The 27,614-nt window shown below is 48.9% G+C and overlaps 1 protein-coding gene across 2 annotated transcripts; it reads left to right on the forward strand.

The window, feature by feature from the left end:
• Window positions 1-2,359: 2,359 nt before the first annotated feature.
• GABRP (gamma-aminobutyric acid type A receptor subunit pi) lies at window positions 2,360-27,121 on the forward strand. Of its 2 annotated transcripts, none has more exons than XM_066273250.1 (10): window positions 2,360-2,536; window positions 5,911-6,007; window positions 6,447-6,565; window positions 10,770-10,837; window positions 11,556-11,773; window positions 13,815-13,897; window positions 17,420-17,557; window positions 18,001-18,153; window positions 18,666-18,853; window positions 20,911-27,121. In XM_066273250.1, exons 2-10 carry the CDS (start codon window positions 5,955-5,957, stop codon window positions 21,211-21,213), a joined length of 1,323 nt encoding a protein of 440 aa, XP_066129347.1. In that variant the 5' UTR covers window positions 2,360-2,536; window positions 5,911-5,954; the 3' UTR covers window positions 21,214-27,121. The 2 variants fall into 2 exon arrangements, with proteins under 2 accessions (XP_066129347.1, XP_066129348.1); XM_066273251.1 differs by lacking the exon at window positions 20,911-27,121 and adding an exon at window positions 18,935-18,970.
• The last annotated feature ends 493 nt before the right edge of the window (window positions 27,122-27,614 follow it).

A 27,614-nucleotide genomic window follows, 5' to 3' on the forward strand; every position in this document is an offset into this window, starting at 1 on the left:
ACCAGGCAAGGCACAGTCACTCTCTCTGGCCTTTGTTTTTCTGGGACACTCGAGGAGGAATGCGGTCACGTGGCTTAGGAGGCGGACACCAAAATGGACAGCCCGTGGGCAGTGTGTCTGCATAGCTGGACCTCCTGAAATACCGCTGACCTCCAGCGTCCTGAGGTTACGGGTCACACTTGGGAATGAGGTGGCCTGGATGGGGCAGAGGATGCCAGGGGTTCCAGAGCCAAGGCAGACGGCTGCCTGAGACCACAGGGGAAGACCCTGGCTTCCCTGGAAACTCCTCACTCTGCAATTTCTTCTGTTGATCTGAAAGAAGTCTAAGATGAACCTGGCAGTACATTGAAGCATTGTTCAAAGCTGGGAGAAAAGATGCCATAATATACGTACCTACTTTATTAACTTGGGGTCTGGTTTGTCCTGGCCCCCCCTGGTAGAATCAGTCTATTAATATATTTACTGAATGCCTACATAGAATCAATTCAAACCCATGCAATGAAGAACTAACAATCTGATTGAAGATTAAATTCAGGATGGATGCATAATACATAGAAGATAGGGAGATAGATAGATAGATAGATAGATAGATAGATAGATAGACAGAAGAGCTACAGATGGTAAGTATGAGCGATTAATGACAGATGAGAGGTACTTAGATAGATGGAGGACTGGATAGATGAGTACGAACATGAGAGGATACCAACACCAGGATAAAAAGAATAAAGAATAATTTATGGTGCATCTACAATGTGCCAGGTGCACTACGCCAGGCAGTTTCAGATATGGCATCACACCTGTCATCCCTAAATTCTCGCATTAACACTGTGAGCAATCATCATCCCCGTTTGTCAGATAAGGAAACTGAGGCCCAGAGAGGTTAAGTAACTGGCCCAAAACCATCCAGCTAGCCGGCCTATGTTTTTTCATCTAAGTCTCTCTCACTCGCCCTGAGTCAGAAGGAACACCCCCCCCCATCCCCACTCCTACCTGCCAGCTCTGAACTGTGTTTGTTTCTTTTGCGCCTTTGTTTTATGTGAGAACATCTTGGAAATTCTGAGAAGAACCCCAAACCACTTTCATTGACTGAGAACCGGAAACCCGGAAACCCGCTCCTTAGCTGGTCCTGTTCCAGCCGCCGGGCAGGTGCCCAGGGAAGGTGAGGCCTTTCGGGAGAAACCAGAGAGCCTGGTCTGCAGAGCCTACTCCCAGCAACCGGCACAGAAATGTTTGTGAGGCTGGCCCCGCTCCAGGGCCACCCGGGGAAGAAGAAACTGACTCGGAGCCAAAGACTCCTCTGGGCTATTGTCTGCAGGCCCACCCCCTCCGCCCACCTCCCTTTACTTTCTGCAGCTCCCTTCTCTCCCTCCACTTCTCTCCCTGTCTTTCCACTTCCCCACCTCCCAGGTGTGGGAAGGGGTCTGGGCAGGAGCTTGGCCTTGACGTCCAGAGGGCAGCAGGTGCTATGCCCTCTCTCTCCTGGGCCTCTGCCTGCACTCCTGCCCCAGCCCCCAGCCCCCAGCTCTGGCCAGGTACGAAGCCAAGCCTCCAGGGAATTCCTCGTGCCTTCCCATGGGGCTGGAGCCAAGAGCGAGTTTCAGGGCCACGGGCTGTGTTGACAAGAGCTTGGGCTCAGCGAGCACAGTTGAAGCAGGTTCGCTAGGACGTTTGGCCATGGAGGAAGCATTCTCTTAGCGGGACTTCCAGGGAATGAAAGAATCCTCTGTGGGAGTAATGGGGTCAGGGAAGGAGGAGAGACCTAGCAATCAAGCCAAATAGCTCCCACAATCTCTGCCACCTCACCCTGGGGTGGCTGCTCAGCCTCTGTCCCCCATTCTCTTGGCCCCTACAGCTCTTTTTGAAACTTCTCAGCCTAGAACACGTGTGTTCCTGGGATCTGCAAGTCTCCTTTTATAGAGACTAGGCTTTCTGTTGATCCCAAAAACGTTCTTGCCATGTACAACCAGGAACCGGAATTTCAGAACTGGTGAAGTTCCACTTTACAGATGGGAAGCTGAAGACTAGAAAGATGAATTGTCTTGCCCAAGATCCTACATACTGCTAACACCTGTTCCATTATATCAGGACAGAGGGGTGTCCTCCAAATTTAGAACCCAAGACGCCTCCTCTTCCAGGCATGGTGGGTGGGGTCAGGCAATTTATTTGACTTTCATGGGTCTTTGATCTCAAGAGTCTTTTCTGTGGTCTGGGAACATAGTTGAGACACAACTCAGAAGCAAACTCCTGGCAACCAGCAGTCATAACAGGAGCTGGGTAATTTCCACAGACACCCAAGACCAGCTCAGAGCTCCACCCAGGGGCGGGGCTTAAGAAGGCCCCGCCCACCTACTGTCTAGCCGATCCTGCAGCTCAGTGTTTCCCAAGGAGAGAGCCACTCTCCATCAGCAAGCGACTGTTTGCTGGCATCCAAGGGGTCAGGGCTGAGGATGGGGGGCATGTCGGGGACCCAGAAGACCATGCCCTGCCTGAAAGCCCTCCCTGAAGGCCCGAAGGACCTGGCTAACACAGCATCCTGGTAAGGGAACTGCAGAGCCCTCGTGGTGCTTGGAGGAAGGAGTGGGAGGCAGTTCCAAACACAAGCCTGCTGGGACTGAGGGCAGGGGGCAGGGCCTGGAATCTGCCGGGCACCTACTTTGTATCAGACTTCTTCTGTCTGACACTTGAGCCACCAGAGTCCCCCTCCCCCCCATCCTGTGCTGCCCGCAGGTGCACACACGGCACAGTTTGACCTGTGATTATTTTAAGGAGGACCGATGGTAAGAATGCCTCTCCTTGTCTCGATCTAATTGGGGCTTCCCCACTGCATCCCAGCAATGGTCCTGTCTGTGTTGATGTGACCAATAACAGGGAAGCAGTGTCGGCATAGAGAGAAGTCTGGGGTTCACGGTGCTGAGGTGATGGAGATTCTGGGAACCGGAGTGGAAACCCACACAAACCAGAATTACCTCCCCTTCTCAGAGCCGATCAGAGAGAGGTGCCATCAGCCACCTAGGAGACTCTGAAGTCCTGTCCTTTCTGAGGTGATGCCAAACCAAGGACCCTCAAACTGACACTCCAGCCAGCTCAGTCCCTGGGTGGCAGCATGTGGCTATACGAGGAAGAGTTTGAGCTTTGGGTTCTCGGGGTCATGTTGGGATCCCTGAAGTCCCCATGGAAGACACCAGAGGGAGAGGAGAATGAAAACTAATGTTTATCGAGTCCTTTCTCTTCCCACTTGTCAGATGGGAAAACCAAGTCTCTGAGAGGTTAAAGGACTCAGGTGTGTCTGAATCCAAAGCTCTGTTATGGCAATGCCTCCTTCATAGGAAGAAGTTGTTGAGTCTTTGGAAAGTTAAATGAAGGGATGGAGGAAGGTGTGGGAGTCACTCCACGGGCCCTCTTACACTTGATGCTGGGATGGGGCCCAGACAGGGATTGGGGAAATGGACAGCAGGGAGGTGTGAATATGATCGCTGATGGATTGATAATGTTTTGTCTATAGCTGGTCTTTTTGATCAGCGAGAAGGAAAGGGCTGGGGTAAGAGAAACATGGTGGAGTTCGGAATTATCGGAGCTTACGTATGTGGCTTTGTGACAGTAGAAACTTTGAAATTAACTGAGGATTCATAAATAGGAAACGTGCTAGATACATGTTGCTACATTGATCTCATGGGACAGTGTCGCTGACATTGGGAAGGAGCATGTGTCGTGGTCCAGTGGTTAAAATTGCTGGGATTCCGTTCTGCCCCGCACCTCCTGTGCAGCCCTGCAACTGTTGTTATCCTTGCTAAGCCTCAGCTCTTTCACTGGAAAATGAAGAGAATGGTAATAATGACCTCAAAGAGTTGTTGCAGAGTTTGAGAGAGGTTCTTAGCACAGTGCTAGCGTGCATTGAGGTATTTTTTAAATGTTTGCTGTCATTAGTAAGCAAAAAAAAAGTGAATAGCAAAATACTGCATGCTGTCACCCCACTTTTACTGCTTGATTTTTTTTCTTGCGCAAAGATATGTGTGGATGCAGAGATAAAACAACCATTAACAGTGGTTGTCTTGGAGGCATGAGACTAGGAGAGAAGAAATGAGGGAGGGACTTAGATTTTTTTTAACAGACTTTAATTTTTAAAGAAGTTTTTGGGTCACAGCAATATTGGCCCCACACATGCCCAGCCTTCTCACTGTCGTTTGTGAAATCAATGAACGTGCATTGATGAACTGAGACTTGCACTTTTAACTTTATACATTCCTTTTTTTTTTTTTTTTTTTTTTTGCATTTTTCTGAAGCTGGAAACAGGGAGAGACAGTCAGACAGACTCCCGCATGCGCCCGACCGGGATCCACCCGGCACGCCCACCATGGGGCGACGCTCTGCCCCCAGGGGGCGATGCTCTGCCCCTCCGGGGCGTCGCCATCTTGCGACCAGAGCCACTCTAGCGCCTGAGGCAGAGGCCACAGAGCCATCCCCAGCGCCCGGGCCATCTTTGCTCCAATGGAGCCTTGGCTGCGGGAGGGGAAGAGAGAGACAGAGAGGAAAGCGCGGCGGAGGGGTGGAGAAGCAAATGGGCGCTTCTCCTGTGTGCCCTGGCTGGGAATCGAACCCGGGTCCTCCGCACGCTAGGCCGACGCTCTACCGCTGAGCCAACCGGCCAGGGCCAACTTTATACATTTCTATCTGGGTTTTATTTCTCCAGTGAGCATGTATTTTTGTAGGTAAAATAATATTAATTGATGGCTGAATTAATTAACTAATTAATTAATCACCCTAAGTCCCAGAATGGCTAGATTCTAGAAAGTGGCCTGGTTCACAGCGGTCACCACAGAGGATAGATGATCCACCCGGGACCTGCCTGGAAGTGGGCCTGAGCCCCACCTAACAATCCTCACTCCGCTGTCTCTGGTATGACCATGGCTTGTCACAGGCTTGCCTGACTGGCTGCCTGCTGCTGTCTCAGAGGGACACCTGATGGCAGCTCCCAGAGCCAAGGAGATGGGGCCATGCCTACCTAGACAGTCCGCACCACACACGATGCTCACCCATACCAGGGCTCCAGGGCATCCAGGGCATCCCAGGACCAGGTCCTGGAGGCTGGGAAAGCAGCCAGTGGCCTGGGCCACAAAGGAGGCAGCCAGCCCTGGAGTCTAACTTTCCTCTGACATTCACTAGCACGTGACAGAGGGTCACGAGCCTCTGTTCCCTCCTAGCGATCCAGGCACACCTGGGAGATGCTCAGAGTTTGGGTCCAGACCGCCTCCATAATGCTAGAATTGCGATAAAACGAGTCACAGTCTTTTTCCTGCTGGAAGGTCTGGCCTTCCGTTTGTAAATAAGACAACACCCATGACGCTCGGTAAGGTGAGGTGTGTCTGTAGAGGGATTAACTCGCCCACCTCCCTAGGCCATCATGCGGACCGGGCAGACGGTCTGGAGGAAAATACCTAACTCGGTCTTTGACACATGGGAGGGCCTCAGGAAGTTTTCTCTTCCTGTCTACATGACCTGCTTCCCAGGCCTAGACCCTCAGATAAACAAGGGAACCCCTCGCACCATCGGGGTAGTGTGTAGTTTCAGGGGGGGGTATCCTTCCTGGCAAAGTCAGGACAAGGACCAGTCACCTTAGGCTTAGACGGTCTTGGGGCTAAGGACAGGATGGACCAGCTGCATTTCTGGTGCCGCTGGTGAGCAATTCTCTAAACAAAGTCTCGGCCCTTCTTTGGGGTTGGATTTCAAACGCAGTTCCTCCACAATGAAGTCATTCTTCAGGAGCTGTGAGCTAAAGGTGTGAAAAGGGGCTGCTCCCCGCACATGGTGAGAAAATGCCGCAGCTGACGGTCCACGCACGGGCAGAGAAGCCGGGCGTAGAGGGAGCGAGCTTTGGGACTAATTTGCCACCTGCCTGCCCGCCTGTTTCCCCAGGTGACTCCCCCTGAGGCTCCTGTCTACACACGCCGATCCTCAACATGAGACACGGTCTCCCCTTGACCCTCATGTGTCTGAGTCTCTTCGCCGGAAGGTGAGCATTGCTGCCCCACGCTGGCCTTGGTCAGAACTGCTCTGTGTGTGCGCATGTGGTGAGAGAGTCGGGGGGCCTTCCCGCCTCCTTACCCACGCATCACCCCCCCCCCCCGTGCCCCTGGACAGCGCAGCTTCCTGCCATTTATTCTATCCGGAGAACTCAGGCTTCCACAAGGGTCATAAATAGACAAACCCCTTGTGGTTTTGGGGGAACACACCTGGAGGGGTCCCAAATGGCCACAGGGTGGCAAATGGGCAATACAACGGAGTGGGATGGGCACATATCCTCTCAGCAGCTGAAAACGAAGAGATTTCTCTCTGGGAAAGTCACCGCTGGTACGTGGGCACACGCACATCCATGCAGACACAGCTCGCATCCGTGCACACGCTATCCCCACGGAAACGAGCATGTGCACGAACCCTGTTTTCTTTTCCAGGATGTGCGTCCAGGGCACTCGGTTCAACGCGGAGGTCAGCCGAGGCGACAAGCTCTCCCTGCCTGGCTTTGAGAATCTCACTGTCGGATATAACAAATTTCTCCGGCCCAATTTTGGCGGTAGGTCATCCTTTCTGGTCCAGGACATCCATTCCAAGGACAGGGGTGGAGGAGGGTGCCGGGAGGTTTCGCCGACTCCACTTTCCGACGAGCTGCAGCCTGCTATGGGCTGGCAGTGATGGATGAGCACAGCCGCCGATCATTTCTCACGCTGCCTTGGAGAAAGCGCTCTGCCTCTCCACCTGCAGGATAAAGAAGTCCTCTTTCCCGCTGGGGGGTTACTAGAGCCTCCCGACAACCTCTCACGTACCATCTCCCCTCTCCCCCTCTTCCAGGGTCATTATTCAAGGAACTGGCCTCCCCAGCACTGTTCCGCCTGCTCTTCCTGCCTTCAGCCTGCCCCCTCAGGGCTACCTCTGTTCTGTGCTTGAATCACCTGCCTGGGTCCTTAGCCTGCTCAGAATCCCAGCAGCATCAACACAGGGCCCCGGGCCCTTTGCACGGCCCTTCCCAGCCCAGCTTCCCAGCACTGTTCCACCTGGTCTTCCTGCCTTCAGCCTGCCCCCTCACGGCTACCTCTGTTCTGTGCTTGAATCACCTGCCTGGGTCCTTAGCCTGCTCAGAATCCCAGCAGCATCAACACAGGGGCCCGGGCCCTTTGCATGGCCCTTCCCAGCCCAGCCTCCATCTGTCTGCCAGACCTATCGCCCCCATCTTCATCCCCTACGAACTCCACACAAGTGTGCCCCAAATGTTCCTGGCCTCACTGGCCCCATGCCTTTGCTGCAGCCATTTAATCTGCCAAGAAAGGCTTCTTCTAACTTGACTTCCTAGTGAAACGCCAATTTTCTTTCATGTCTCAGAGCAAAGGCTTCCTCCTCCGAGAAGCCGTCCCTGATTCCTCCAGGCCTCACCCCCTTTCTTCACACTTTATTTTGAACATGTCTCCAAGTCATAGCCATTATTACCTGGTGATACTGTCACTGCCACTGAAGGGTCCTCAGCTGGCAATACAGGTCTGACCTGGGGGCAGGGAAGGAGAGAGGGAGGGGAGGGAGGTTGAGTGGAGCATGCTTAGTCAGCAGTGGCATTCCTGTGTGCTTGGAAAGGCTACCAGGGGGTCTGTGAGCTTAAGTTCCTATCAGGAGTCACCCATCTCTGTGCCTGCCGGGACAGGGCTATCTTAGGCCCCCGCCGCCCTCAGTCACTGGTGGGGTGCAGGCCACGGAAGGGTAGCCTCAGAACGAATGTGGTCATGGATTTTAGAGCACAGCAGCTGGGGACCCTCGGTCAATTACACCCCCAACAGTAGGAGATCAGAGACACATGTTCGCGGCCACACCGTCGGAATTTGAGGCCCTTATGTTAAAGGGCCGAGGGGCCTTCAACCTCTCCTGCTTTTCCCAGGCCCAGGTGAACATGAACAGCAAGCATGCGGGTCTGCACCCCCTGGGCACGTCCCCCCATCAGTTTTCTGCCTCCTACATTCCCAGTTAGGCCAGGACACTGCCCTTCTTGTTGTCTGCTCACTGGCCGGCAAGACATAGGGTCCGTCAAAATAACCTGGAGACGTTCTCTCTGAACATATGTACCCTGATTTATCAATGTCACCACATTAAAATTAATAAAAGAAAAAAAAAAGACATAGGGTCCTTGGGTAAGGTGCTCATTCTGAACCTGGAGTGGACCCAAGGGGACATGATGCCCAGATCCCCCGAGGGTGAAAATGGGACCAGGGGTCCTCAGTCAAAAAACAGCCCCCAACCCCCTTTTAGTCCCTTTTGGCACTTTGACTCCTAAAGGAACCTATTTTCATGTGGCGACCTGGAGGCCCACATAGGGATCATTGATCTCTCTGTAATGTCTGTCCACCTAGGTTCTAGAACCCCGAGGTCCTTAAAATACATGACCTCCATAGGATTTTTCAGGGACTGAGCTAGCTAGACAGAGCACAAGTCTGCAAGGCAGGCCCTCGTGAACACTACCCAGGAATGGGCTCTGACCTCTTTCCTAGGACAGAGCTGCTCTCTGGTGGCATAGCTTACTTTCATAACTTACAGGGAAGGAAGAGCAAGCTCTCACCCACAAAAGCACCAACGGAGGCCGGGCCTGGACCAGACCATCTAGAAGCAAACTAAACAAGAACCCAGTGGGGCTGGAGCTCTCGTGTGATTTCCATTCTCCATGTGCCCCAGGGAACGCAGGCAACTCACACAGACCCACTGCCCGCTGGGCTCCAGGCACTGAAAACAGATCCTATAACCTTTCCAGCTAACCCTTGCTGGTAGGCACTAGTGGTTCTATTTTCCAGGTGAGAAACTGGCACAGAGAGGTTTAGCAACTTGCTCATGGTCACACAGCTATGAAGTGGCTGGCATGGGATCCAAACACTGACTCCAAGCTTCCCTTCCTGGCCCTGCACCATGCTGTCTGGAGGGGTAGAAAGCCGCCTAGCTTCACACTCCTTCAGCCCCTTCCAGGGCCTGCCCCCAAAGATCTCCTTTTTTCTACGAAGGATGAACAGCAAGGATTAACTTCGTTGTTGTTGGGTTTTTTAATTGCATTGGCTCTAAAACTCCATTTCCAAATTCCTACCTGTATTCTATGGCTTGGGTTTCCTCTGTGGATAATTAGGTCACTTTGTCTTGAGTCCCACTGATTAGAAGTTGTTGTTGTTTAATTCATTTTAATTCATTCTGAGGGGAGAGAGAGAAGAGGAGGGGGCAGGAAGCATCAACTCCCCTATGTGCCTTGACTGGGCAAGCCCAGGGTTTCAAACCAGCAACCTCAGCGTTCCAGGTCGACATTTTATCCACTGCGCCACCAAAGGTCATGCATGTCCCACTGCTGAGAAGTTCGTAAAGCTTCCCTGGAGTCCCGCCTCTCCTCTCCCAGGTTAACGCTCTGGCACGGGCCCCTGAGGCACTCCGGGTGTTTATTGCGAGGGAGTGCTATTGCATCTATTAACCTGGTCTGTAAACCTGCTTCTTTTCCAGAATTAGCAAGGGGGGGGGGGGGAGGGAAGAGGAATGCCATTTACCGAGAGAGCCTGTTATTATATGTGACAGACTCCCTGCTGGGAGCTTGAGCAGATAAACCATTGCTGAGTACCTGCGGGATGCCCAGGGTTTTTAGACACGTTCCGCCTTGTCCCCCCTGCTTGTGCAAAGCAGCCAGCACACGCCTCAGCTCCTGTGACCTCTCCGTCACCCGAGGGCGCCCTTGTCCTTTGGCGAGATCCTCGCCTACTGGTGAGAAAAGTGCATGCAGTTCTGACAGGTTTGCTGCCTTTTCCCAGGTCACCAAGCTGAGCTCAGACTCACATCTTTCATACTACGGGGCTTCCCTTCCACATTCAGTCCTAGGAGGAAACTCCCGGCTTCCAGTCACGGCAGCTCCCATGACTCCATTTCAAAAGCCAGGACTGGCCCTCTAGGAATTCGGCCCATCTGCCAGAACTTCAGGGTTGAGGCCTAAGATCTACCCACCAGACCAAGTCGGGAAGGTTCTGGAATTCTGAATAATTCAGGGTTCCTGAAGAGTCAAGGAGGAGGGGGAAATGTCTCATAGGTGAGCAAGAGCCCACCCGTGAGCAGTCTTCAATGCCATCTGGTGGTAAATTTACTTAGCTGAGGGCGGGGGAAAGAGAGATCCTGCACGAATTCCCAAATCTCAATTGCCTTCCAAATAATTGGTCTCTTGCAAGCACCACAGGAAAAAATCCTCCAGCTATGAAGCAGGAAACACCAAGCTATCCTTTAAAATATGCACTAATGAATATAGTGTGGTCTCTCTTATATTAGGCTAACTATGTATTTGTGCTTTTTTTTTTTCATACAAAAGGGAGGCACAGCCTACACAGTGTTTCCTCCTGAGAGGGGAGGAGAGAGATTAAACTTGTACTTTATATACTTCTAGAGCCTTTAAATTTTTCTAACAGGCAAGTATTACTTTCGTAATTTTCTAATTTTTTTTTTCTTCAAAAATATGCTATTGGCCTGACCTGTGATGGCGCATTGGATAAAGCGTTGACCTGGAAATGATGAGGTTGCCAGTTCGAAACCCTGGGCTTGCCTGGTCAAGGCACATATGGGAGCTGATGCTTCCAGCTCCTCCCCCCTTCTCTCTCTCTGTCTCTCTCTCTTCTCTCTCCCTGTCTCTCTCCTCTCTAAAAATGAATAAATAAATAAATAATGCTATTGTAGTGTTAGGAAATCTTTTGTTAGTGTTTCTATATTAGCCTTCCTTTTTCCTTCAATCTTAGGAGAACCCGTTCAGATAGCCCTGACTCTGGACATCGCGAGTATTTCCAGTATTTCGGAGAGTAACATGGTAAGTGTGGCCACCCGAGGGGTCCCTCTCCTGGGGTTTTCATGGGGACATGTGAAAAGGCAGATGGGAGGGACCTAGCCCCAAACTCAAGTCACTGGAAGATTCTTGCACAACAGTTCTAAGGACTATCAAGTATCTGGAGGAAGGTGGAGTCGAAGGCAAGCGGGGAGGCGTGAGGGAGTGGAGTGGGTACATTCAGTGAGGGGGTAAAAGTCAGGGCAAAGAACAGACGGGTCACGGGGAAGCCCGCCTAGCACGTGGCCCCTCACGGGACCAGGGACAAGCTGAGGTAAACGGACAATCACAGAACTGCTCCAGCCGTCCTCTCCCCGAAGAGAACCCGTTATAGAAGATAAGTTGACTCTAAAGGCAGTCTGCCAAGTGGCCCCACCGTGCACTCAGGGTCAGCCCTAGACCAGCCGAGGACTTAACTCACGAAAACCTTCAACAATTCAGCGGGGCCTTTGTGATCAAGGCCAAGGGAGTTGCGGCCCTGAGCCTGTTCCTGCGGGTTTCCCTTTGCCCGTGGGAGGATTATCTCTGTTCCCTTGCGGCTGTGGGCCACCACCCCGAGACAAACTTTCTTCACCGGTGTCTGCTACCGTAGAGCCATGCACGTGACCTACGTGGCGGTTGGGAGGGGAGTAAGACTCGACCCCTTCTGGTTTCGGAATCGTTCTCTGGTCACCCATTTGTCCCCTGTCCCCCGCCCCCCCAGGACTACACAGCCACCATCTATCTCAGGCAGCGCTGGACGGACCAGCGGCTGGTGTTCGAAGGCAACCGGAGTGTCACTCTGGACGCGCGCCTCGTGGAGTTCCTGTGGGTGCCGGACACTTACATTGTGGAGTCCAAGAAGTCCTTCCTCCATGAAGTCACCGTGGGGAACAGGCTCATCCGCCTCTTCTCCAACGGCACAGTCCTGTATGCCCTCAGGTAATGGCGCCCCTCTGACCTCAGGGTGGGAAGGGGGGACAGGCGGAAGAAGAGGCAGAGATTCACCTGGAGTCGTTCGGACCAGCACTGACATCGCCATGCTGAGGTCCTTCTTCTCGTGCTCCTGGCTTCTTCCATCCTTGTCCCCGCGCCAGAAGGGCCCTCTCTCCATCCAGTTTGGTACAACAGCATCTACAGAATGACTGCTCGGTGCCAGGCCCCATGCTGGACACTGAGGATCCGGAGGGGGAAAGATGTCATCCAGACACAGACACATGAGCAAAGGAAGTCCGGGGCACTGGGGGCCTGAGCTGGGTAGGGACGTGGTCTAGGGTGCTGTGAGAGGGTGCTTTCAGAGGGCTCCGAGCTGAGCCCTGCAGAGCAAAGGAAGTTAGCCAGGGAAGAAGATAGGGGGCAGCAAGAGCAAACAGAGGGTCCATACTGGGCCTTTTCATGGGCACGTGGGCCTGGGTTGCCCAGCATGCATCTCTAAGTGTCCCAGTCATTTCTGTACAGAGAATCCGAGTGTGGGGCCCCAAGGCCTCTGCCGCCTGCAGCCATGGGCTTTCCTTTGCCCCTCCTCTGAATTTCTGAGGCCCGAAGACCCTCCCAACCAATCGTTCATCAAGCCACTAGTTGTTGGAACAGCGAAGGTGCTCTATAGTGCTGCATGAGGCAGTCCCTGCAGGGCGGCTGGGGGCATCCCTCCCTGTGCAAACCGAGTGCTCCCAGGGACCTGGGGAGAAGTACCGGGGGCCAGACGCTCGTGGGGCTAATCTTCAATCCCAATTAAGAGGCTGGAGCTATAACACAAAGACTGGCCTAAACCCATACAATGAATTTCTGGGTTATTCTTCCGATTCTCCTTGTCTGCACTGAATTTTGCAAAGATGAGCTAAAACCCCAGCTCCTCTTTCAAGAAGCTTAGGGAGACCTCTCCCTCGACCCTGATTCAAATCGGCATTAGTGTCACCTTCCCCGGGTTCCCCGGCGTAGATGTGCGTGCACGTGCGGGTGTGTACGTGTGTGTGCGCGTGTGTGTCTGTCCGTATCGTGGCCCAGAATCCGCCTCTCAGCTAGTGGACGATGGTTAAAAGCCTGGCACTCGAGTCAGGCAGACCTGGGGGCAAGTCCCTGCTTGGTCCCTGCTCTGCGACCTTAAGGCAAGCTATTTGATTCTGTGAGCCTCAGTTTCCCCAGCGGCAAAAGGAGAACGCCGTAATCGTGGTTCCAACCTCAGAAAGCCGTCATGGAAGCTCAGTGAGGAGCACACAAAGCCGCGAGCCCCGGAGACTGGCTTCACGGTCCCCGTACATTGCAGCTGTTGTTATTCTCCGTCTCCCTTACAGGAGGGGGCGCCGTGCTGCAATCATTTCCACTTTCCCAGGCACCCAGCACAGTGCTTAAGAAATAAAGGTTCTTAATAAAAATGGGTGACACTGAAGAAAAAAGGGAGATGAAGGTATGCCAGTTAAAGTCTCCACTGTGAGGGCGTAGCCGATGGTTAGCTGGACATCTCTGGATGTTGGTCCTTAAAAGCCACAGTACCTGGCGCCCTTCTAAGCCCTCTACTTCCTCTGCGTGCTGACCCCCTTCTGGCGAGCGGGGACCTTGAGAGCTGTGCCCTCTGCTACCCAGGCTCCAGCCCCAGCTCAGCCACTGAGAGCTATGGGAGCCTAAGTGAGCCCCTAAGTCTGTGGTCTCGTTCTCAAGGTTTGTGTCGTCGCTTCTCACGGTTTGTCATGAAGATGAAAATTTAAAACTAGGTGCAAAAAGCATCTCAGACAAGCCAAAGAGGGATTCTGTTCTGCAATATTGTCGCCAGTTTGCTTCTGAATAGGCAACATTCCAACTTCCTGAGTTCTGGACCCCAGATTTTAACTGTCTCACAGGTGTTGCTTAGCCCAGAAAAATCTCAGGAATGCATTGAATGTGGAGTCACACATGCACTGTGAGACTCCAGGTGAAAGTCCTCTTGGGACGCCTAGACGTCCTATCGCATCCTCGTAACACTCTTTTGAACCTATTCTTCCTTCCTTAGAATCACAACGACTGTCACATGTAACATGGACCTGTCTAAATACCCCATGGACACACAGACATGCCAGTTGCAACTGGAAAGCTGTGAGTATACATCCTGCAGGCCCCTGACATGCTTTTCTTCAGTGACTTAGATCAGTGCATTCACCAAGTGAGTCCATTACGTGGTAGCTTTTCTTTTCTTGACGGTTAATGAAGGACCAGATTTGGCCCTTCTGGCTGTATGTCCAGAGAGGTTTAGAGACTGCTCAGAGACAAACCTTCCACCATTACATCTTTGGGGGAGGACTATTGTGCACTGAAATCGAATATTTCCACCTAAGAGTGGACGAGACAGCCAAGGAAATGGCGGTCAACAGGACTAGGGAATGAGACTCAGAATCTGCTAAAGCCCAGAAGCCAAAGAGAACAGCACAGCAGAGATTAGAAATGGCAAATCTACAGAACAATCCCAGACATTTATTGCCCAGCTGCTTTCAACTTCTGAAAGTTGTCTGATGTGTATACAGCTTACCCCAGTAATGCCAGTCCATGGGCATCTGACGTGCAACCTGGGGACCTGCTCATGACGAATGAGCACCTGCTCGGCGTTGACGTGTGTCACATGGCATTGTTGAGTATCGCTGTTGTTCCCTAGTACACTATTCTGACGTGCCCACCAAACTCGAGGAAGTGGCACCTGTGACCACTGTCCCAGCGAAAACAGTGCCACAGATAGGCATCATGAAGGAATCAAGGCATAACTGTGTGAGGAGGAAAAGCTAGTCAAGCGCTGGAGACCGCTGGGCACCTCTTACATGAGGACACGAGTGGCCAACGTCAAAGAACACGACTGTTATAAAAGCAACAGTCATTTTTCAGAGGCAGGCATTTAATGAAAGACTCGGACAGGCAGATTAATTACCTTATTGATTAAATGCATGCATAACCTTCTTGAAGCAGTACAGCCGTTTGGGGACAGAAGACAACCTGAGGTTATCAAGATGAGCACTCAACTTTCAACCCCACATGGCGAAAGTACTTGCCCTCCGCGCCTGGCTGTCCTCATGTCAAATCCCGGGAGTGAGATTCTCCTGGAAACTTCAGCAGTCTGCTTGCGCAAACACCACCCCCAGTGAGCACAGGAAGCTATCGCTGAACGCTTATTAGCAGTTACCCGGGTAGAGAAACCTGACCAATTCAGGTTTTTTTCCCTGAACGCCATTCCTAGAAAAGAATTGATACCATCCCACAAAGCAAACTGTCCAAGTAGGAGCTTATAGGACTCACATTTTTAGATTTTTTTTTCTTTCTTTGGGATCCTAGGCTTATTTGGACAAGACTATTTCAGTAAGTTTGGGGGTGCTTCCAAAGGAAAATCCGCAATTTTTATCTGGAAATCCTCTAAGAGCTCATGACTATTTCCCTGCCCTTGGAGGGGAGGTAACTGCTTCCAGACAGTGGGTACCATAGCTGAGACTCCGCAGAAGGTGGTCCCAGCACTGCCATCCTACTCCCAGTCGCCTGAGAATATGAAGGCAGTAGCTCCATGCTTAAGAGCAGGGGTCCCCAAACTTTTTACACAGGGGGCCAGTTCACTGTCCCTCAGACCGTTGGAGGGCCGGACTATAAAAAAAAACTATGAACAAATCCCTATGCACACTGCACATATCTTATTTTAAAGTAAAAAAACAAAACGGGAACAAATACAATATTTAAAATAAAAAACAAGTAAATTTAAATCAAGAAACTGATTTACAGTATTTCAATGGGAACTATGGGCCTGCTTTTGGCTAATGAGATGGTCAATGTGCTCCTTTCATTGACCACCAATGAAAGAGTTGCCCCTTCCGGAAGTGCAGCGGGGGCTGGATAAATGGCCTAAGGGGGTCGCATGTGGCCCGCGGGCCGTAGTTTGGGGACCCCTGCTTAAGAGCATAGGTACCAGCATCACTGGGCTTTTCCCATCCCTGGTTGTGTGGCTTTGGGTAAGTAGAACTAACATCTCTAGACCTGGAGTAGGAAAATAATATTGTGAGAATATTTTTGTCACCCACAGAGACCCCTTGTGCCCATTGACAGTCACTTCCATTGCCACCACCAGCCCCCAGGCTACTGCTAATCTTTCTGTCTCTGTGAATTTGCCTTTGGGGGATCTTTCCTATAAACAGGATTAATACAACATGTGGTCTTTTGCATTTGGCTCCGATGTTTCTGCGGTCTGTACATGCTGGCGCATGAATGAGTACCTTGTTCCTTTTTACTGCTTTATTCCTCGTTATAACACACAGAAGTGTACAAGCAGTACAAGGCCCTCTGGCTTGTTTCTGCCTCTCAGCTATGATGAGTAATGCTGCTCTGAACATTTGTGTACAAGTCTCCTTGTGGACATGATTTGATTTCTCTTGGACAGATACTTAGGAGTGAATGCTGGGTCAAATGGTAGTGTGTGTGTGTGTGTGTGTGTGTGTGTGTGTGTGTGTATGAATGTGTGTACCATATATTATGTCTATAATATATATCTCAACTATAAGATCAATCCCAATTTCAGAAAGTATAAAAAGCACAGCATAGGGAATATAGTCAACAACACTGAAGACTGAAGTAAGTATATATAGTGCCAAGCAGGTACTAGATCTCTTGTGAGGAATCACTTTGTAAATTATATAAATGTCTAACCACTATACTGTATACCTGAAACTCATATAGCACTGAAAGTCAACTGCAATTGAAAAAAAGTAACAAAAGGCCCTGCCGGTTCGCTCAGCCAGTTAGAGCATCATCTTGAAATGTCAAGGCTGCGGGTTTGATCCCCAAAGTTGCAGGTTTGATCCCTAGTCAGGGCACATTGGGAAGCAACCAGTAAATACATAAATAAATAGAACAACAAATGAATGCTTCCTCTCTCTCTCTCTCTCAACCCCTCCCCTAATCTCTTCCTCCTCCTTTTCTCTCTTGATCTCTCTCTAAAATTTATCAATAAAAAAGTTTAAAATTTTAATGTGAAAAAAGAAATAAAATAGAAATGTCTACCTTGCAAGTTTGTGAGCACATTAGAGACTTAATGTGTAAAGGACTTAATATAAATGTTTGATAAAAGGCAGCTATTACTACTGTTATCAACGCTATAGATAAAACTGCTTTGAGGTTTATCAAAATGCCTGTTTATAGACACCAATAAAGTGGCTGGCTGCAGGATTTTTGCTTTTTGCATTTTTTTGCCACCATGGAAATATAAAAGATCCATTGTAAAGTCCTGGGAACACTGTCGGAGGCGTCAGACAGCCCTGGAAGACACTCTAGCACAGAATGTGTGTTCACAGATATGTGTTCAGTAAATACTTAACTAATGAGAGCAGCCATTTGTGGAGGCTTAGCATCTACCAGGTCTAGACTTGGCACTGAACCGGTTCTCGATTGAAGGCACACGGCCCTCACAGGTCGTCGCATTCTGAGTAGACGCAGCAGTTAACACTTGAGAAATGGTGCCAAGTTCTACACGGAACCATCCTGGGACTTGGCGCCTTCAAGAGAGAGCCACCGCCGTCTCCAGGGCACGCGGCACCGTCCAGCCCAGTTCAAGGCGCTCCCTCCTTGCGCTGACCCGGGCTCTGTTTCCCTCGCCAGGGGGCTACGATGGGAACGACGTGGAGTTCAGCTGGTTGCGCGGAAACGACTCCGTGCGTGGGCTGGAAAACCTGCGGCTGGCTCAGTACACCATACAGCGGTATTTCACCTTAGTCACCCGATCGCAGCAGGAAACAGGTAACTCGTGGGATGAATTGTGCAAAAGCGAAACGGCTGAGTCAGAAAAGTCATCCCTTCTCCACTTGATCCCTGTGGGGTGCAGGGACCCCTCCGCAGCGTGGTGGGGTGGTGGGGTTTGGGATTGGCACCTTTACCTGCGCCACACCCAGCCTGGTGAGGTAGATGACAGGACACCAGCAGTTACGATGCTGCAAGTGTAGTATGACAGCGAAAAGCCCGGGAAGAGGATTGTGGGCGGGGAAAATCAGTACCCCTGGACTCCCCACTCTGCACAACAACATTTTCTTTTGTGAGAACTGTGGTGACAGTTCGTGATGAGCTAGGTTTTGGTGAATAACCAACGGCTCTGTGTGAATATCACTAAATCAAACACTCTGTGGGGAAACCACTCTGTGCAGCCAGAGCAGACATGACTTCCTGCCTCTTGTTGACCCTCTCAGGCAATTATACGCGGTTGGTCTTGCAGTTCGAGCTTCGGAGGAATGTCCTGTATTTCATTTTGGAAACCTACGTCCCGTCCACTTTCCTGGTGGTGTTATCCTGGGTTTCGTTTTGGATCTCCCTGGATTCGGTTCCTGCGAGAACCTGCATCGGTGAGCGGCTCCCACCAAAGTTTTCTAAGAACTGGTTATTCTCTCCTTCCCACTCCTCTGTTTCTTCTACGGTCGTTTTCACTGATACCCACAGGACAGCTCTAGGAGTTGGCTGCTAGAGAGATTCTTGACAGAGAGGAAGGAAAGGAGAGCCAGACAACTCTAGGAGTAGTGCATTTTGAAACGTAAGTTTAACAGTGGTAGATCAGGGAATATTGTGATTGGATGGTCTCCTGTTCCTTATTTTGCATACTAGACACACACACACACACACACACCCCTCCAATGAGAAGACAGAAGGTGAAACATTTAGAAAACCCTATCACTTGTATCTGTACAGAACAGACAAGTCAACCCTGCTCCGGAAGGCTGCAGGGTTTTCAAAATGAGCCATGTTCCATGTCTGAGCCCTGTCCCCACCTTGCCAAGTCCTGAATGGAGACGGCGTTCCAGGGATCGGTGGAAGGTTCACTGGCCACTGACGTGGGAACGTTGCCTACCTGTTTTCCTAGGGGTGACCACCGTATTGTCCATGACCACACTGATGATCGGGTCCCGCACTTCCCTTCCCAACACCGTCTGCTTCATTAAAGCCATCGACGTGTACCTGGGGATCTGCTTCAGCTTCGTGTTTGGGGCCCTGCTGGAATACGCAGTCGCCCACTACAGCTCCTTACAGCAGATGGCAGCCAAAGACAGGGTAAGAATTTTGAGGGCCCTCTATGTGAAATACGTCTGCATCACTTGTGCCATGACCTTGACCTGGTTCCTGCCCCCGCAGCCATTCACTTTGCCGCAGTGATTCTCATCCTTGTTCAGGTAAGAGCTTCTGGAAGTCGTGATGCTTTTTGAAGGAAAAAAAAAATAACAACTGTTCTTTTCATCAAATACTATGAGATATTAATACGTTTAATTTCCCAGCAGAAAATAAGAACTGTGTTATCTGTATGCAACACAAAATCTCAACTGCAAGAACAAGCATCCATGAAAAACCCAATATTAAACCAAGTATGATCAGCTACATATGAGTTTCAGATTAATATGTATTTTGCTATTTAATTTCTTTTGTTGCATTTCTTGTTTTCTCAAATTTAACAAATCATGGTGTACTGGAAAGTATATGAAAAAATCAAAGTGTGGTAAATTTCTTGATGAGCATATTTTTCTGCTGATTGGAAACATGGTCCAGCTCTCAGAATAATAATAATGACTGTTACCTATCGAGCACTCACATGTGCCAGACACAGTAACAGAAATGCTCATAGCAACCCAGTAAGGCTATTTCCATTTCTATTGTTGTGGAATCTGAGGTACAGGAAGGGTAAGTGACCTTTCCCAGGGCACACAGATAGTCAGAGGTAGAGCTGGGATTTGAACCTAAATCTCCTCGGCTCCAAAGCCTGACACTCATCTGTTATTCCCACTTGGTGGTAGGTAATAGGCCATGCTCTTAACTCTCATTCTCTACAGACCCATGGAACCCAGGGATCCTTTGGAAGCCCAACTTGGTAGACATTGGCATATGAAAGCTCATGCTAGCAAGCAAACAAAGGATAGAGACTAATACAGAAGAGGTGCCCACCTGTAGTCAAGTGCTAGGGCTACACAGGATCTCAGGGTGAGGAAGTGAAGAATCAGAATACCCCGAAGACCCGGCTGCCTTCCCCCTGGTGTTCGACCATTGTGAACAATGTTTCACACAGTCGTATTACCCAAGTAACCAAGGCAACTGATCAAATGCAGCAGCCAAATAAGAACATGGATCTTACTTATTTTATTCTCTATAGTCTTTCTTACGGGGACAGTGGTTAATTACAAAAAGAATCTGCATTTGGTCACAGGCACAAGGGAATTAGGGAATTACTGAGAGCCTTCCCTGAAGACACCAGAAAGTCCTTACTTGGCTGTGTGTGCACTAATAGTTTCATCCAGAGTACTTGCTATTTGCCAAACAGCTTGTCAGCATCTCGTTTAGTCCACCCAGCAGCCACTCAGATGGGTACCGTTAGTATCCCAATTTTACTGTTTAGGAACCTGCTCCATTGCAAAATGAGGTAGCTCATCTAAGACTCCACATCTAGTCAATGGCTTGGCCAAGGATCCAAACTCGATCCTCTCTGACTTCACTACGTCCCCCACATCCTGTGTCGCCACAGCATGTTGGAGAATGGCAACTCCCTGGAATTTCAGGGAGCACCACTGTTTCTACTTGTGTGGCAGAGACCTCAGGACACTGCTGATTTCTAGTATCTCTCATGATCAATAACTCCCCCATCCCAGGAACAGAATGGAATTCATCGAACACCTACTGAATGCTTTACATCATTTACACCATTTAATCTGCCCTTCAGACTCATGAGGCAGGTATTCATATCATTACCGTTTTGCAGGCAAGGAAAGCAAGTTTTAAAGGGATTAAGGTGACTAAAATTTCACAAGAGTGAGAGACAGAATGGGATTTGAACTCTGGCCAGCTAACTTCAAAGCCTGTGAATTGAGCATTTAGCACACAGCTCCCCATGGCTAGAGCGAGCAATAGTAATTCTTCCCATTATACCAGCGGATGACTGGGAATCAGTGCCTACAAACAGGAGAGCAGGACTGCCAAGACTGGCTTACCAGCCAATTTCTGATGCACTCAGCGCCACTCTCTGTTAAACCTAATTATGCAATACTTAAGCCTTGAAGTACATAAATACTCACTTATTTATTTTGCTGAGTCAAGTCTTGCAACTAACTGCATTGTCTATGAACTAGGAGATGCCGAAGGAAGTGGAAGAAGTCAATATCACTAACATCATCAACAGCTCCATCTCCAGCTTTAAACGCAAGATCAGCTTTGCCACCATTGAAATTTCTGGTGATAACGTCGACTATAGCAACTTGACTATGAAAACCAGTGACAAGTTCAAGTTTGTCTTCCGAGATAAGATGGGAAGGATTGTTGACTATTTCACAATTCGAAACCCTAGTAACGTCGATCGGTATTCCAAACTACTATTTCCTTTGATTTTCATGCTAGCCAATGTATTTTACTGGGCCTACTACATGTATTTTTAAGAGTACGTTGAATAATTTGCATGCCATAGGAGTTCAACAGAACAAGACAAGGACGTATATGGTAGGCTAAGCCAAGTGTGCATCCTAACGCAATGCTGCTACAAGTAACTAAAATAACAATTTCGCATTTCTTCTCAAAGAATGGACCCCCAACCATCATTTAAGCTCGTAGAAGTCCTAGCATTACAGAATCTTGTAATAGAGACATCAACCCGTTCCTTCTTTATCTTTACAAAAGACATCCCTATGGAGTCCAAGATTACAAACGTACTCAGGGTTGGCTGACTGCTCAGTGGCTCCCTGGTCTGCATTTACCTCATATTAAAAAAAATGAGAAGGAGGCCATTATATGTACTGAGTAACCCTCAAGTGGCAGGGGTTGTATCTGAATTAATCATACATGATATTTATTAAATCTCTGCAGTGCTTAGAAAACTCACTGTTCCCATTTAGGGAGCAACATTTTCTAGTTTTTGTTTTTGATTAAAATGAAATGTGGGCCTCCATCAGTTTCCTGGAAGTCACTGCACTAACTGAACACCAGGATGGGTTTTTAATACTGTATTTAATGCTACCTACAACAGAATTGTCCCTAAATTCCAATAAGTCCCACCATGGAATAGTCAGATGTAAGTGAAGAAAAATTTAGTGGATCAATAACCTCTCACATAAACCTCTTGGTTCTTAGATACAATGGGTTCCCCAAACTGGAAGGACTCCCCGTTTGACAGGTCGTATCCCTTTACTATTCTACACACATTAACCCTCAACATTACCAAAGCTCTTCCAGGGATAGAAATGGGAGTTGTTTTGTTTCATTGTATTTTTTTTTACTTATTCTCTGAGTCTGAGTGTGGACTGTTGACCATGAAGACTTGTAGCAAGGAGTCCGTTTCTATCTGCTACTCTTTCTCTATCTGCTACTCTTGTAGCAGACCCCTGCATCCTTCCAAGAGGAGTTCTTATCCCATGCTCCAATGACAAGGAATGATGCTCATTAATTAGATAATGGACTGCATTTCCCAGGAACACGTGGCTTAGCAGTAGGAAGCATGGCCACGCTGAAATCCCTGACCCTTCTATCAGAACTGCTTCGAGTGGCTCATCTTGCATGAGCAGGAGATGCTGGCCCTGTGTCCCGACTTTCTGATAACAATGGGACTTGTTACAGAACCTATGTTCAGGCAGCAGGTGAACTGTCATTTCCAAGTCCAGCTACTCCGGCCCTAAAATAAGAGGCACAAGTGTGTGTCTCTCCCTGCTTCTCGGCCAGGCTCAGACAACAGCATCGTAAGGGGTGGTGGACGAGTGTACCATCATCGAGGCTTCCAGTTCAGTCTCGGTCATTTTAAAGCAGCTTGCCATCTCTTAGTCTTCAGCTTCCTTTGAAAATAAATGTATGCCTTTACCCTTTCTTTCAGAAATAAACCATGGCTGTGGAAGACCATCTCTTTTCTAGAACCCCCAACCCCCTGTGCCATAGGCTCTCATTCTTTTTCCCATTAGGATACTTCTCACAGTTTAGTTTCTATGGGTTTGATCATCCGAGCTTTTAACAAAATGTTTCCAATAGGAATGGGGTTTACGAAAAGAGGCAGAATGTAGTTGTATGGTTCGATTATATTTGTGATTGAAAAAAAAAAAGTTTAAAAGGAAATGCCTTCCCTGAAGCCCCATTTAAGCATTATATGAAGAAAACCATAAATACGTGGAACTGTGAAATCAACATAGCACATTAGCTACCCACAAAATCAAGTGGTAGAGGTTCAACGTGGAGGGATCGCTGGCACCTTTGCTACCAAATCAGATCACTCTTCCCCAGAAAGGACTTTAAAAAAATTTTTTTTGATTGATTTTAGGAAGACAGAGAGGAACGGAGAGAGAGAGGGAAGCATTCATTTTTTTAAAAATTTATTCATTTTAGAGAGGAGAGGGAGAGACAGAGAGAGAGAGAGAGAGAGAGAGAGAGAGGAGAGAGACAGAGAGAGAGAAGGGGGGGAGGAGCTGGAAGCATCAACTCCCATATGTGCCTTGACCAGGCAAGCCCAGGGTTTCGAACCGGCGACCTCAGCATTTCCAGGTCGAAGCTTTATCCACTGCGCCACCACAGGTCAGGCAGGAAGCATTCATTTGATGTTCCATTTAGTTGTGTGTCCACTGGTTGCTCCCTCCCTGGACATGCCCTGACCAGGGATCAAACCTGCGACCTTGGCATTTTGGAACAACCCTCCGACTAAGTTAACCAGCCAGTACCCAGAAAGGACTTTTTTAAAGTCATCTTTTCACAAACAGGAACTAGCCTTTCACCAGTTCCTTCTAAAAGCCCCGCCAGAGGAGTTCACAAAAGCTGGCCTCCTGCCCCCGAAACAGATCTCTGACTTGCTCGCTGCTCCTGGAACACAGCGAGACAATCCTATTTCATTTCTGCAGAGGTGAAAGATCGCGGATCGTGGGTCTTCTCAGCACTCCACAGGCGACCTGTCTCAAACATTTCTTTGTATGTATAAGGAAAGCCTTCCGTTGCAATGAATCTTGTGCATTTGTAATGGCAAGTTGTATGTTCTGACACTGTACATGCTAATAGAGGTATTTCAAATTGTCCCCATTTGCTTGCCGTATTAACCAAGAGAGTACATTAAGGGCAATTAAGTTATAGCTTTAGCAGAAAAGCATACAGTGGTTTCATAAGCGCTGTACTTACTATCCACATCACTGTTGTCTGCTCAGAGTTTTATAATGTTTTCCTAATAGGATGTAGGCTTAAAATAACTTTTATTCATTCTTCTGGGGGAAAATATTTCGAATAATCACCACAAGGCAGCCCATCAGGGATTTTCTCATTTTGCTTCTTCCCAGATAGTTTCTATAGACTTGATGTTATGAGTCACATAAAAAGACAGGGTGTTCATGGTGTCTAAATGCTAATCCATAGTTACAGTTTATTAAGTGCCAGTCATCGCCACGCCTCTAACCTGTGCTGTCAACCCTCTGACAGCAGCGCTATAAGGAAGAAGCTGTTAACCCATTTTGCAGATAAGAAAAACAATGATTGGATGAGATTTCCCAGCTCAGGTTATAGTTAGTAAGTGGCAGAGCTGAGGTTTGAACCAGGATTTGTTTGGTCTCAGGACCCATTCTGCCTCCCTCTTTTTTCTTTTCCTTTTTTAAAAAATTTGAACTTATTGGAATGACACTGCATAATAATAATTATGTAGGTTTTAGGTGTACAATTATATGAAAGATCACTGGTGGTGTGTTCACCACCCCCTGTCAAATCTCCTCCCGTCTACTTCCTTCGTGTGACAAGTAGTGGGAAGGCTCCAGGATACGAGTTAGACGCTAACAGGAGTTAAAACAGATGCGCGCGGCAATGAGAACACGTCTCTTTCGCCTTCCTACCTCGGGGGTGGCCACTGAACTTTCTATCTCTAAAGCTGATTGTTCAGAAGGCTGATGAGAAGAAACAAGCGGACCCTGTGAGAAATAGGAGCAGTGCCCTGGAGAGGTCAGGACCTGTGGCTCTGCCCTTGGTTAGCTTTGGTGATAGCCCTGGCTCTCTACCCTGTTACTAGTTAGTTGAGTGACCCTACTTAACCTCTTTGAACCTTATATCCCTCTCTGTAAAAGAGGAAAACATCTTTACAGGCTTGAATAATACAAAATGGGCCGTATACTGAACACCGTACCTGGCATATTATTGCATGTTCAATAAGAGCTATTTTTATTATAAAAATAAAATACACGATTCCTAAAACAAACAAAAAACCCCAACCACGGTTTCTGGTTTAACTGGTTTTTGTTGGCACCTAACAGCTCTGCACTTCTTGATTTAAAGAAAAACCTTAAAAACAAAGCGTGGATATCAAGCACTGCGTTTCGACTTTCAAGAACAGATGTTCTTGTTTGGGCATAGCTAACGTGGAGTCTAGTCGGGCAGCCCCAAATCGAACCCGTTTGATTTCTCCTGCCTGTTGAAGTAGGAACTCGGTGCTGTTAGGAGGATGAGGTTGGAGTGTCCAGAATTTCTGTTCTTATTGAACATGCAATAATATGCCAGGTACGGTGTTCAGTATACGGCCCATTTTGTATTATTCAAGCCTATAAAGATGTTTTCCTCTTTTACAGAGAGGGATATAAGGTTCAAAGAGGTTAAGTAGGGTCACTCAACTAACTAGTAACAGGGTAGAGAGCCAGGGCTCTAGCCAAAGCTATCCAAGGGCAGAAAGCACACATCCCATCCTTCCTCATTTTTACATAATAAAATCATAGCTCTCATTTCCACCATTCCCAAACTCTGCAAAATAAAAATTGTCCAATATAGGATGACTGGAAATAAAGTAGCAGGCTGGCTACTGAAACGGGGACCGCCTCTCCGCAGGCCTGCTGCCCCAGGAAATCCTCTCTGCTAGCCCTTCGTTCAGTCGCTTCACTTACGGCGTAATCCGAGAGAAAAACGCAGATGCCCCTTTATCTTGTCATCAAGATAAAAGGATGTAAACCCGGGTAAGGGATGCCTGGGGCCCCCAAGAGCAGGATCTGCAGCTGAAGTCTGGTGCAGCTCGCAGAAGAGCCCACGCACGGGAGAAGGTCGCGCTCCCCGCTTTGGGGTTCACGCTTTGAAAAGAACTACATTGTGGATGCTGATCCACAGTTGTGCATTAGAGGCTGCCTTTCTCCTCCTAGCTGCTCCGAATGACTTCACTGGCTGCATTAATTTCCTAGGGCTGCCACACAGTATAGTGCCCCAGACGTGATGGCTTATCCAACAGAAAATTGGTCTTTTCACCATTCCAGAGGCTGGACGTTCACGATCAAGCTGGTCACAGGCTTGGTATCTTCTGAGGCCTCTCTCGTTGGCTTGTAGATGCCGACTTCTCCCCCTGTCCTCCCATGAACTTCCCTCTGTACATGTCTGTGTTCTAATCTCCTCTTCTTATAAGGACACCCGTCACTGGACTAGGGCCCACCTGAATGACCTAATTTGAATTTGATCATCTCCTTAGAGACCCTATCTCCAAATAGAAGTGCTGCTCTGAGGTTCTGAGAGTTAGGACTTCAACGTATAAATTTTAGGCAGGGATAAGGGACAGCATGAATCAACGATGGGTCCTGCTCACATTTCCTGCATTACACACACACACACACACACACACAAATTGAACCCCTCTGCTAAGTTATCTATCACTCTTATTTCTTGCCCAATTTTTCCCCAACCACCTTAGCTTTTATTCTGTCTTCCCCAAACCAAGGGAGCCTCTGTGACTCGGGCCCATTTGTGCCATCGGGCATCCCTTTGAGAAGAGCTGCAGTGACATGGTGTTCCCTGCTCATTCCCCACGCCCATCCTTCAAGGGTCTTTGTATCCCCCTACCCACCCACCTTCCCCGGACCCAGTCCCTTCCTCAGCTGCCAAGGCTCTCCCATAATATGACAAAGATTAAACCCACAGACTGTGGCAGCCATGCCCAGGTGATGTTAGCACGGGCTAGTCTTCTTATACCACTGGGGACACAGGACACACAAGGCTTGATGACAGTTTCTAGGTCTTGGACAGCACTACGTTAGCAGAGGCCTCATTACCCAACCCAGCAAAGGCCATTGTCCTGCAACACCAAAGAAGGATGTCACCAGCTCACTTTAGAGCTGGGACCTGGCTGGAGGTCATGGCCAGGTGTCTGGTTTCTGTCGTGGAAAGCTGGGGTCCTTGTTTCTTTTTAATTACCTTGTTATGTGATAGAAGTCATAAGGGGAAAGCAAAATATGAAAAGTTGCTGTGTTTTTTTTTTTATACCTGACCTTCTGATAACCTATATGTTTTAGGGACAGATAACTTCCTAATGAGACTTTTCATAATAAAGCTTTCATTGCTTTGAGAAGTATTAACTTCTCCAGTTCTTCCGAGTAGATCACACAGACCCTGCAGTTAGAGTTACAATATCCTGAAGATTTCGCTTCTCGGTAATAATGGGTAAGAGCCTCTGCATCGCCACAGGCCAAAACTATATTATTTGAAATGAAACCTCTCATAAATATCTAACTATGAAGTCACTATCTATCAGCGGCTGTTGTATAAACAGGACAGAGCGTCATTTCCCATTGCCAGTATCGGAGTTGCCACAGAGAATAATTCTGTGTTCAGAACTCACAAATTGAACGGGCTTTTGCTCTGTTGGCCAATTCTAGGGAGGGGAGTTGGTCTGGTGCAGGAGGGTCCAACTAAGGGGGCGTGGTAGGGTCTGATTTCTTCGTGCATTTCCTTCTTGCCGAGAGCTTAGACCTCTTGCAGGCTCAGTAGCTCTCCTCTGGGTGGAGGAAAGACATGACCTATCTGTCAGAAAGAACGTTATAGCTCTCAGTGGCCCACTTCCTGTCTCTCCTTTTCCACAACTCCCGCCATACCC

The sequence above is a fragment of the Saccopteryx bilineata genome, chromosome 4 (genome assembly GCF_036850765.1).
Source record: "Saccopteryx bilineata isolate mSacBil1 chromosome 4, mSacBil1_pri_phased_curated, whole genome shotgun sequence".
NCBI lineage: Eukaryota > Metazoa > Chordata > Mammalia > Chiroptera > Emballonuridae > Saccopteryx > Saccopteryx bilineata.

Coding starts and splice junctions, on each gene's coding strand:
- GABRP (XM_066273250.1), top strand. CDS start 5,955: ATGAGACACGGTCTCCCCTTGACCCTCATGTGTCTGAGTCTCTTCGCC. Junction 10,838..11,555: donor GTATTTCGGAGAGTAACATG/GTAAGTGTGGCC, acceptor CCGCCCCCCCAG/GACTACACAGCCACCATCTA. Junction 17,558..18,000: donor CCGATCGCAGCAGGAAACAG/GTAACTCGTGGG, acceptor TGACCCTCTCAG/GCAATTATACGCGGTTGGTC.